Below are 13,012 nucleotides of genomic sequence, written 5' to 3'. Positions count from 1 at the left end.
CTTCATTTAAGAAACTCCAAACTCTCCAAAACACTACTGTCAGATTGCTATGTCATGTATGCATGTCAGACCACATCACACACCTACTGAAACAATTTCATTGGTTACTAGTGGAACAGCAGATTATCTACAAGTTGGCCTTACTCACGTTTAAAGCTTTCGGATTAGGTACACCTGACTATCTCTCCAATCTCACTATCCCTTGCTCACCGATTAGGTGTCACAGTTGTGGCCGTGTCCTTATGTTCAGACCTATTGTTTCTTTGTATCTAGCTCTGTGACCTCTCCAGCCTGCCTTTTTCCCTATTGTTGTTCTTCCTATTAGCCAAGCCTCGCTTTGGTGTTCCTGAAGCCAAGCCTCGCTTTGGTCTCCCTGCTTCTGCTTCATTTCCCATTTGTGACATCATCAGCCTACTCCTTTATAAGGACCTAGGGAGCTTTCCTACAATGCCTTGCAAGAGGTCTCTTAATATTGTGTTACCTGTTTAGATCATTTCCCTGCTTGGCTTTGTTCCTGAGAATCTTGCTCCTGAAGGTCTGTTCTGTGTTTCTTTGAGTCTTGTGTTTCAATGTTTTGCTTTGTTTCTGTGTGTTTGCTTTTGTACCTGATCCTGAAGCCTGACTCTAGAGCCACACCTGCCCTTGGTGTCTGTATCTGTTTGACTCTACCTTTGGCTCCTGCTTTTAATCTAGTCCTGCTTTTGACTCTTGCTATAGTTCCTTTTTGCTTTCCTCATTTTGTATTTTAATACTATACACTCTGCTTGTCAGTTAGCGTGGACTAACAAATATAAACTAGTGATAGGGAATATTGGGGTAAATATTCAGCAGGTGACAGTCAGCATTTATTGGCTGCCATCAGCTTTATGCCAGAATATTCAATGCCAGGCCATGTCTGGACACTGGTATTGAATATCTGGGAATGTGCAGCCAGCTATTGCTTATCCGGTTAAGTGTGATATTCAGCCCTTAACCGCATAAGTGAAATCAGGCAATGATAGGATTGTGTTTTTTGTGGTCCTATTTGTCCACTTAACTTATACAGTTAAGGGCTGAATATCAGCACTTAACTGCATAAGTGCCAATTCCACCCCAGACCACCTACAAAATCACCAGCTATGAGTTTGTCGGTTAGTACTGATATTCAGCGGCACTGTTGGGTTAAGTGATAGCCCTGCACAAGTAATTCAACCAGGCAAGAGTCTCTCCTGACCAGTTAAATCACTTTGAATATCAAACCCACTGTCTTTATTTGGCAGCCTGACACCTAGAAGTAATACCTTGAGATTACCACTAGGGGTCACAGTGGCCATTTGGGAATCTGGGGCCATACAATCAGTAGTGAGTAAGCATTGCTCCTGCTCCCACTGGACAGCAGGGACCCTGGTAGGGCTGGGGTTGGGGGACTTGGGGGATTTGTTGTTTCCAGGGGGTTGCATGTGAGGGGTCTTTGTGCTAAGGGGTTTTCAGTTGAGGGATCAGGTGCTTTGAAAGGGTGGGGGATTGGATGTGTTGCAGGGGGTTGGGGTGATTGGAAACTGGCAGGTGTAATTGGGGGAGGATCAGGGATGCCAGATATTGGCATTGGTACCTGCCCCTAGAGTAGGCACTTATACTGGCCTGGAGGCAGGTGTAAATGCTGGCATGTTCAGTCTTTCAAGCATGGCTTCCCCTTATAAGATAGGACCTGCCCAAACTACTCTCCTTCCCCACCTCTATCATGCCTCCTGACAAAGTACATGAGGTGTTATCATCATTTGTAAATAGTCCCATTCTAAAATGGCTTTTATCACCCAGATTCTATATATGGTGCCCAAGATGTGCGTACAGAGTGCCAATAATTACATGCTAATTGGCACCAATTTCAATTTCCACACACATCTAGCTATGCGCTATTGTATAACAATGTGCAACCAAATTCCATAGCGTGCAACCCAAAAGGGGGCATGGGCATGGGAGGTGTATGAACGGGTCAGGGGCATTCCTAAATTTGCACACAGTGTTATAGAATACCGGGGATGAGTATTGGGGGTCAGGAATTACACTTGGTTTTAGCAGGCATACGTTTTGGCGCCCAAATTTGGACTCAAAAATTGACACTGAAAGACTATTCTATAATGGGTGCTCATCTTTGAGCGCCCATTAGGGAATAACATTGATTATCGATTCATTTTTCGCCACCAATTTTTGAACACCATTTACTTGTCACCACACATACTGTACTTTTACACACATATCCCTGGACTATAGATAGCGTGACCGAAATTCTGCGTGCAAATCCGGTCGTATCCTTGATTTGCACACACAATTTAAGTTCTTAACAAGCCAATCAGCACTGATAATTGCCACTTAACAAGCAATTATTGACACTAATTGGCATTAATTATAATGGACGCACACAACTTGCTAGGCATATTCTGTAACGTGGTGCGTGTAGATTCTAATGTGTGCTGCTAAAAAGGGGGTGTGGTCACGGGCATGGAATGGGAGGATCGTGGGCATTCTGAAAATCTATACACACGGTTATAGAATACACTTGGTCTGTGCCTATCTTAGGCGCCAGTATATATACCAATTTTTACTTGGCATAAGGGGGTGCTAGGCCCAGTGGAAATAACCCCTATCTGGACACATACTACTACTACTACTTATCACTTCTATAGCGCTACAAGGCATACGCAGCGCTGTACACCATACACAAGACAGTCCCTGCTCAAAGAAAAAATTTGGGCGAAATGGACATGCGGCAAAATGGAAATTGCCGCGCATCCATTTTGGGTCTGAGACCTTACCACCAGCCATTGACCTAGTGGTAAAGTCTCACGCGGTAACCATGTGGTAATGAATTACACACTATATATACCTACAGGGATAAACCAATTATACCTAGAAGTACAACTCTCGTAACTGCTTACCACAAAAACGTACTTCCTTACAATACTTCATTCACTTTATTGTGGATAATCATGTACCATACAAAAATCACCTATGCATGTTCTGGAACTCTCTCATCCAAACCTTTCACTTCTCCACTCATTCAATTAGATACCCCTTTAAGAATACACATTAACACATTTTCAATGCTGATTATACAACAGCATAGTATGGAATATCATATATTTCCCATAAACTTAAGTTCATACGCTTATGTCCTTGTGTAGTTCATATATTCCTATAGTCTGTTCAAAGAAGTATGTTTGATAGCACAAAAAGGTGAACAACACCCATGAAGGAAACTCCTTCTACACCTTCTTACACCACAATGTGCTTGTTCAATTAGAGTGGATCAGCGCGGTTTGTCAAGGGCTTCCTGGAGTCTGCATATTACATCCAACCTTTGAGCTCCCTCTGACTCTTCACTCGCTCCTTGATGACATTAGTACTACTACTACTTAACATTTCTAAAGCGCTACTAGGGTTACGCAGCGCTGTACAATTTAACATAAAAGGACAGGCCCTGCTCAAAGAGCTTATAATCTAAAGGACAAGTGAGTAGACAATACAATAGGGGCAGTCAAATTGGGGCAGTCTGGATATCCTGAAGGTAAGAGTTAGGTGCCGAAGGCAGAATTGAAGAGGTGGGCTTTAAGCAGAGACTTGAAGATGGGCAGGGAGGTTGCACATGACCTGCACATTAGCACATGACCTACAAAAAATGTATTAAAATAATTCCCCCAAAGTGCTATGTTAAATTTTGGCTTAGTACATTGTAAAATCCCGCATTACCATACGTTAAGCCTAGATTCTAGCGCCTTTTAGTGAAAGAACCCCTATTTGTTAAAAATATTGTACCCATCTGGTTTTTTTTCAGTCACATTGTTGATAATAGAAACAAGGAGAACACACAGGAGACTTTTCAGCCTTTATGAAGTTTCTCTGTGCCAAAATGTGTGAAAATGGCAAATAAGCACTCTACGCCGGCTGCAAAGAACAAATAATCAAAAAACTTCAGACAGCTCAGAACACTGCAGCTAGACTCATATTCGGTAAAACCAAATATGAAAGTGTTAAACCCCTATGAGAAAAGCTACACTGGCTGCCACTCAAAGAGTGCATCATGTTCAAAATATGTACCCTAGTTCATAAAATCATTCACGGAGAGGCCCCAGCCTACATGTCGGACCTGATAGACCTACCACCTAGGAATGCTAAAACTTCATCCCGCACATTCCTTGATCTTCACTTCCTCAACTGCAAAGGGCTAAAATACAAGTTAATGCATACGTCAACCTTTTCCTATTTGAGTACACAATTCTGGAACGTGCTGCCTCGCAACCTAAGAACGATCTACAAACTAACCAACTTCTGCAAACTACTTAAGACCCATCTCTTTAACAAGGCATACCACGAAGATCAACAAATGTGAACCCTTCCACACACCTATCCAGAATTGTCTTACAATATTTGCTTGTTACACTACTATCATGTTTTATCACTATCATGTTACCCAAGATCCTTTTGCAATACCAAATATCAATCTTCTTATATACTTTTCAGTACTCATGATGTATTGTAAGCCACATTGAGCCTGCAAAGAGGTGGGAAAATGTGGGATAAAAATGCAATAAATAAATTCAGTTTCTTTTCCATTTGCATGGAAATGCCTACAAATGTCTTCTTTTCTTTGCATGCCCAGGATCTAAGTTGCATTTATACTGCTCAATTTAGAAATATACGTTTTCAGGAAAGGTCATGCAGTTTGCTTCAAAGAAATGTACTGCTCATACATTTATGAAACTTCTCTTTTGCTCAGTTTTTGAACAGTGAGACCATGCGATGCATGGCAGCTCATAAACAGAAATGTCTTCCTTTCTCTCGCGTGTTAATCCAGTGTTAGGTAACGCTGTGTGTGAATATAGTCAGGTCAATCAATATCTTTAAATTATAAAGACCTCATAGGAAGGTATAGGATATTGCCAATAGAATTAATTGTATGTCCTTTTTTTTTTTTTTTTTTATAGTTCTAATGGAAAGTCTGTCACATGGGCCCAGAATGAAAAGAGCACTAGAGGGCAGCACCTTTGGCAAAGACTTTCTGTCCACATCAAGAAAAAAGAAAATCCAAATCAAACCGCAGTCATCAAGCCCTTTTCCAAAAGCACCACAGAGAGCCGATACAGCAACACCTCTTTCCCAGACAGCAGTTCCAAAATCCTTTATGATGTCTCGGAAGCAGAGGAGCATTATCCCACCCAATACTTGCCACAGACCCCCTCACCAATTAGCACGGTGAGCCACAGAGCTGCTTCAGTCAGTCGAACAGATGATGATATCCCATCATTCCACTCGGATAATGCCCAGCGAAGCAGCTCTTCTCAAGGCTCACTGATGGAACAGATCAGCAGCGTGGTCACCCGCTTCACTGCAAATATCAGCGAACTCAATTCTATGATGCTGTCTGCCAATACACCAGGCCCGATGGTGACCACGCCTCTCTGTTCTTCGTACCTAATTCCGAGAGAGATTCAGCTTCCGTCAACCTTGACCACTTTCGCCGAGATCCAGCCGACTCTTGCCATCGAAGCTAACGGTGGGTCACAGTCCGCCAGTAAAACTTCTTGCGACAGCGTCAGAGATGGCGCTTCTGAGGTGCCAGTAGCAAAACAAGAACTGGAGGAGCTGGTAGCTTTAACTCCTCCCTCACCTTTTAGAGACTCAGTTGACTTGGGGAGTGAATCCCCTAGCTCCCCAGTGTCTGAGTCAGCTCTCTGTCTCCCATCGTCTCCTAAATGTGGCACTGTTATTCTAAGAGATTACTCTCAAAGCTCCTCCTCATTGTGAATGTAATTCAAGATAAGATGGGAACTCAGCAGCTTAATAAGGGACAAACAGAGGCTTCTAGCTCTCTAGTCTTTACAAGGGCACTGATCAACATGTTAAGAACTGAGGAAATAATTTAATAGAAACATCAGAATAAATGTACTGTTTTTGACATTTGAGCAGATTTTCTTTCTAGTGGCCTTAGACAATCTGGGCAAGATGTATGTAGGGTCTGATAAGGAGCTTAAAAACAATCAGTGCCCATTGTGCTTTGCAATTAGTAAAACGATGAATTATTTGTAACAAAAATTTGAAAAAGAAAATTAGATTGCAAGCAACTGTAAAATGTATTCTTGTTTGTTTACTTTGATTCTTTTCCCCAGAACTGAACCTTGAGCTTTTGTCGAGAATAGAAGACCAAACATGAACATACATTTTCTAACAGACTCAAAATCTGGGGACCAAAATGCCAGGCTTTTTTTTCTACGAGGAAAACAAAAGACATTAACTTGCAATCCACTAACTACCAATTCGCCACAAAATGTATGGCATACATGATACCCAACCTGGATAACTGGCGTTTCTGCAGTAAGTGACTGTCTTCTTTAGGGTTTTCTTACCTGACTGACCATGTCCCTATTTGTTTATGAAAACTTATTTTGTAACTGCTGGTCAAGACTTTACAAGCATATTAGCGATCAGAACTTGTTGGGATGGGATTCACTTCCACTAGTCAGAAACTTTGTGGAAAGTTTCCTGTGTGTTTCACCATGTCGCCAACAAACACTGGAATAGCAAAAAAAAAGTACGACAGAAAATTTCAGGAGTGCACTTTTCTAAATCCCTAATCAGGGCATTGTTTTAGTGATTGTTCTCTTTTTAACTCTGCTGCGGAGTCCTAACTGTACTCTTCAGTGACCTTAATGCATCTTTTCTATTGATATTTTTATGTTAGTTTTGACAGGTATGTATAGATACATGAAACTATATCCTGGCTCCCTTTTTCTTTTGCATGTGAAGAACAAATGAAGGGCCAAGGATTCTCTCAGTTCTCATCAACAACAAGAAACACTGAACAACTGCTGTTGTTGATGGGATGGCCCAAATCACAATGCGTGTTAAAGAAACTGTGTCAAAAGACTACTTGCGAGGAGACATAGCCACTCCGTCGAGCAATGATTTTAACTTTACTTGGCTGCCTATACATTGCAGCAATGAACTGTGACAGAAGTGTATTTTCAAAGCAATACAGAGTAAATGTAAAGACAGAGAAACCCAGTGAGCCACATGCAACTTACTGAATCCTATTTTCAAAAAGGGATCAAACCAAATACCCCAGAAATTGTCCAAGTTGTGCATTTTTTTTTTGCCGCGTGCACCATTTTCTTGGTGCAAGTGGCTCAGTTTTGAACCTTCAAACATCTAAAATGAATAGTAAGTGCGGAAGTGGGAGGGATAAAGTGCACAATGCAGTTTGTTGCTCAAGAATTTGTTCTACTAGGTTTTGAAAATAGTTTGCCAACTGGTCTGGTTAATTTTGCGGCTTAAAAAAAGTAGGCAAAACAAAGCAGAGATAGTCCAGAGAAGGAGAAACCACAAGTTCAGTCACATACGTATGTTTGCAGTTCTTTCGTGTTGGTAGCACACATATTTGTGCTTTTCATATGTTAATGAAGAATTGTGTCATTGACCCCCCCCCGATGAAGACATGAGTGCCGAAACTTGGCCTAGTCGGGTCATTTCTTTATTAAACCTTTTGTGATTGGACTCGTGGTTTTGCCTTCTCTGGACTATCTCTGCTTTGTTTTGGCTCCTTTTTTTTTTGTTTGTGCAGAGTTTTTTGCTTGTGTTTTTAATGCTCTAATTTTGTAACCAAGAGACAAGAATATAATGAATGTTTTCTTTCATCAAAGTAGTTAGTACCGGTTGGTGACCTGTATGTACAGGCAATGCACTTTTCTAGTGGATGCAGGGATTTCAGGATCATCAGGAGACAAGTTTCCATAGACATTCATGTATCAATCATAGCCAAAGCCCCCAAAACACACTGAGGTTGATATTCTGCCACACGGAGAATGTATAAAATGAAACCGTCTAACTTAGTTGATTTGAAATCATTTATATGTTTAGTGGTGCTACCCTTTGAGGTGGGGCCACTGAATATCCACGTATAATTTGAAACATCTGCATTGATTACTTGGACAGTTCAAGTGATACTTATTATTTGTGAGGGGCATCTGGATGTAAAGTTTATATGTTGTATGGCTAAATATCTCCGCTTAGATGTGTAGTAAATGCATAAGCAGTGCTGCCCCTAGAAAGTCCCATATCACATCTCATTTTGGGAAGGATAAATTTGAGTGTATAAGAGACTATAGGGCCAATATTAGCCATTCAACTGCCTCAGATTTTTTTTTAAAGCATATGCAGTTGGGGATAATTCTATAAGGAGCCACAAATATATGTTCAAAAAAAACAGAGACAGCAAAATAACAAATATCTCTGCAAGAATAGAAGGAAAAAAACCTCGAAGAACTAAAATGATAGCGGGGATGGGACGACTTCCCTATGAAGAAAGACTAAGGAGGCTAGGGCTATTCAGCTTGGAGAAGAGACGCCTGAGGGGAGACATGATAGAGGTATATAAATAATGAGTGGAGTGGAACAGGTGGATGTGAAGCGTCTGTTCACGCTTTCCAAAAATACTAGGACTAGGGGGCATGCGATGAAACTACAGTTAGTAAATTTAAAACAAATCGGAGAAAATTTTTCTTCACCCAACGTGTAATTAAACTCTGGAATTCGTTGCCGGAGAAAGTGGTGAAGGCGGTTAGCTTAGCAGAGTTTAAAAAGGGGTTGGACGGTTTCCTAAAGGACAAGTCCATAAACCGCTACTAAACGGACTTGGAAAAATCCAAAATTCCAGGAATAACATGTATAGAATGTTTGTACGTTTGGGAAGCTTGCCAGGTGCCCTTGGCCTGGATTGGCCGCTGTCGTGGACAGGATGCTGGGCTCGATGGACCCTTGGTCTTTTCCCAGTATGGCATTACTTATGTACTTAACTCCAAACTCAAAACGTTTATAGAGCTAAATGTGATCCTAAATGGATCTATTCTTCATCATCGGCTAAAAAAAAAACCAACCCTTCCAATTCTATTTAAATATATTTAGTCCTTAAACAATATCATAGAATATGAAAATTGGTAGTTTGCATAGATCCTATATGAAACAGTCTTTCTTAACTGAACAACAGCCTGTGTAGAGCACTACCGGTGCCTTCATGAGCCAGTCTCCTTACTCCCGGGACCAACGTTGGCCAGCGTTTCACTTAGCTTCTTCAGGGTCCAAACAACCGGGAGACTGAGGTAGCATAACTATTCACACCGCCTGCTGGCTCTCAGCATTAAGAAAGACTGCATGGAATATGTCTATCTGGGTCCCTTCCCTTTCTCTAGCCATGCCAGGTTTTCCATCTCCTTCAGGAACCTATGCAGGTTGGAACTTTCCTTGCTCTGCCTATCAGCTTTAGGCAGAGCCCCCGAGTCATTACTGCATGTATATTCAAGGATAGTGACGGGAGTGTACTACTGTCCACCTGGCCAAGATGAACAGACATATGCAGAAATGTTACTAGAAGTTAGGTGACACAATAATAATGGGTGATTTCAATTATCTCAATGCTTACTGGATAAATGAAACAACACAGCATGCTACGGAAGTAAAATTCCTTGATGAAATCCAGGAATGCTTTGTGGAGTAGCAAGTTTAAGAACCAACAAGAGGGGGAACAATTCTAGACCTAGTCCTTAGGGAAGTGCATGATCTGGTGCAGGAACTAATGGTGCTGGGGCCACTTGATAACAGTGATCATAACATGATTAGTTTTGATATAAACTCTGGAGTGCATACACACAGGAAAACCAATACATTAGCATTTAACTTTCAAAAAGGAGACTATGATAAAATGAGAAGAATGGTTAAGAACACACACAAAACTTAGAGGAGCAGCTGCAAAGGTCAAAAGTTTACATCAGGCATGGATGCTATTCAAAACTACCATCCTGGAAGCCCAGACCAGATATATTCCATGTATTAAAAAAGGAGGAAGGAAGGCCAAACGACAGCCGGCATGGTTAAAAAGTGAGGTGAAGGAAACTATTAGAGTTAAAAGAAAATCCTTCAAAAAATGGAAGAAGGATTCAACTGAAAATAATAGGAAACAGCATAAGGAATGGCAAGTCAAATGCAAAGCGCTGATAAGGAAGGCACAGAAAGACTTTGAAAAAAAGATTAAGTTGGAGGCAAAAACACATAGTAAAAACATTTTAAGGTATATTAGAAGCAAGAAGCCGGAAAAAAAAAATCAGTTGGACTGTTAGATGACCGAGGGGTAAAAGGAGCACTCAGGGAAGACATGGCTATGGTGGAGAGATTAAATTAATTCCTTGCTTCGGTTTTCACCAGGGAAGATGTAGGAGAGATACCAGTGCCAGAAATGGTTTTCAATGCTGATGAGACAGAGAAACTGAAACAAATGTTTGTAAACCTGGAAGATGTAATAGGGCAATTTGACAAATTCAAGAGTAGTATTGATAGATTTGAAAAAGGAAATTGCAGAACTATTCTTAGTAATATAGAATTTATCATTAAAATCCAGCATGGGTGACTAATGTAACACCAATTTTTTAAAAGGTTTCCAGAGCAAATTAAAGATTGGTGATCTTGATGTCGGTACTGGACAAAATGATAGAGACTATTATAAAGAACAAAATTACAGCATATATACATAAGCATGGATTAATGAAACAAAGCCAACAAGGATTTAGTCTAGGGAAATCTACTACATTTATTTGAATGGGGTGAATAAACATGTGGATAAAGGTGAGCCGGTTGATATTGTGTATCTGGATTTTCAAACGGCATGTGATATAGTACCTCATGAAAGACTCCTGAGGAAAATAGCAAGTCATGCGATAGGAGGTAATGTCCTATTGCGGATTAAAAACTCTTTAAACAATAGAAAACAGAGAGTAGGGTTAATGGTCAGTATTCTCAATTGAGAAAGATAGATAATTGTGTTCTCCAGGGATCTGTGTTGGGACCGCTGCTCTTTAACACGTTTATAAATGATCTAGAGATGGGAATAACTAGTGAAGTAATTAAATTTGCTGATGACACAAAGTTATTCAAAGTTGTTAAATCACAAGAGGATTGTGAAAAATTGCAAGAGCGAGACTGTGCAACCAAATGACAGATGACATTTAATATGAGCAACTGCAAAATGATGTATGTGGGAAAGAGGAACCCAAACTATAGTTATGCGATGCAAGGTTCCACATTAGGAATCACTGCCCAAGAAAATAATCTAGGTTTCATCACTGATGATATGTTGAAACCTTCTGCTCAGTGTGCAGCAGTGGCTAAGAAAGCAAATAGAATGTTAGGAATTATTAGGAAAGGGATGGAAAGCAAAAATGAGAACGTTATAATGCCTTTGTATCTCGCCATGGTGCGACCACACCTCAAATACTGTGTGCAACTCTGCTCACCGCATCTCAAAAAGGATATAGCAGAATTAGAAAAGGTATAGAGAAGGGCGACAAAAATGATAAATGAGAAGGGATTACATCCCTATGAGGAAAGGGTAAAGCGGCTATGGCTTTTCAGCTTGGAGAAGTAACGGCTGAGGGGAGATATGATAGAAATCTATAAAATACTGAGTGGAGTGGGTAGACGTGAATCACTTGTTTACTGTTTCCAAAAATACTAGTACTAGGAGGCACACAATAAAGCTACTAAGTAGTAAATTTAAAACAAACTGGAGAAAATATTTCTTCACTCAACATGTAATTAAACTCTGGAATTAATTGCCAGAGACTGTGGTAAAAGCAGTTAGCTTAGCAGGGTTTTAAAAAGGTTTTGATAATTTCCTAAAAGTCCATAAACCATTATTAAGATGGACTTGGGGAAACCTACTACTTATTTATAGAATAAACAGCATAAAATCTGTTTTACTCTTTTTTGGGTCTTGCCAGGTACTTGTAACCTGGAACAGCCACTGTTGGAAACAGGATACTGGGCTTGATAGATCTTTGTTCTGTCCCAGTATGGCAATGCTTATGTTCATAAATTCTAAGGCATATTCAGATTTGAATGGGGCATGTTCTGGGTGTTATTTGTATAGACTTTAGAAGTTAACATTTGCAGTGGAATACACGTATGGGTTAAAAAAAAAATCCTATTGGGAATTATACCTGCCATCCGTATCAGACACCCTAGGCAAATGTTTAGTCATGTGTGGCCTTCTAGGTCAGCAGCTCCCTTCGCCTCCCTACACCATCCAGATTGCCAACATCTCCCCAGGTGGCCAGCATCTTACCTTCCCCTCTACCACCATCTCCCCTTCCCCTCCAACCTTTTCTCAGATTATCAGCATCTCCCCTTTTCCTCTAACTTCTTCCACTCCAAGGTTGTCATCTTCCCTTCTCCTCTAAGCCCCCCCCCCCATTAGCTGACCAGCATCGCATCTCTCCTATCATTCCCCCATCCAGTGTCACCATCTTCCCTCCTGCCTTCCAAACGTCTGCCCTCTACCTCCTCCAATGTTAGCCTCTGCAAGTATTCCCTAAAAAATCCTCATCTCTTACTACTCCCATAGTCCTATCATCAGTTGGATCTTCTATACTTAATTCAGATTCCTCTGATGTCTCAGCAAAATTAACTTTCTAGTCTTCTGCCAAATCTGAATTTTTTCACATCCATTTCATTTATGTTTATGTCTATTATGTATATTTATGTAATATAGTTGGGGCACTGAGAGGAATTTTATATGTTCCCTTACAACATTTTATAAAGGCAATGTAGTTGCCTGTGCTCCTTCATAAAACTCACTGCAACAATAATCCCCATTAGTGGACAAATGCTCTTACAGAAATTGCACATGCTCCTTACCTAAACCATAGAACCATAAGAACATAAAAAAAGCCATACTGAGTCAGACCAAGGTCTATCAAGCCCAACATTGTGTTTCTGACACAAGAACCCAACAGATCATAAGAACATAGGAGTAGCTATATTGGTTCAGATCAATGATTCATCTAACCCAGTATCCTGCTTCCATCAGTGGCCAATCTAGGTCACAAGTACCTGGCAGAATCCCAAAGAGTAGCAAAATTCCATGGTATAAACCCCAGGCATAAATAGTGGCTTTCTCTATGTCTATCTTAATAACAGATTGTAGGCTTTTCCT

General features: G+C 40.6%; 1 protein-coding gene across 2 annotated transcripts in view; it reads left to right on the top strand.

The window, feature by feature from the left end:
• Window positions 1–5,781, top strand: part of GRM5 (glutamate metabotropic receptor 5) — a 580,379-nt gene extending 574,598 nt beyond the window's left edge. For both annotated transcript variants that reach the window (XM_030200161.1, XM_030200160.1), the window contains one exon: window positions 4,962–5,781. In XM_030200161.1, the coding sequence (XP_030056021.1) occupies window positions 4,962–5,781 (820 nt within the window). The remainder of the gene's footprint in view (window positions 1–4,961) is intronic.
• Window positions 5,782–13,012: the final 7,231 nt, after the last annotated feature.

Source organism: Microcaecilia unicolor, chromosome 4 (genome assembly GCF_901765095.1).
Source record: "Microcaecilia unicolor chromosome 4, aMicUni1.1, whole genome shotgun sequence".
Taxonomy (NCBI): domain Eukaryota; kingdom Metazoa; phylum Chordata; class Amphibia; order Gymnophiona; family Siphonopidae; genus Microcaecilia; species Microcaecilia unicolor.
The sequence above is the reverse complement of the archived record's forward strand: the minus strand, read 5'-3'. Positions and strand labels throughout refer to the sequence as shown.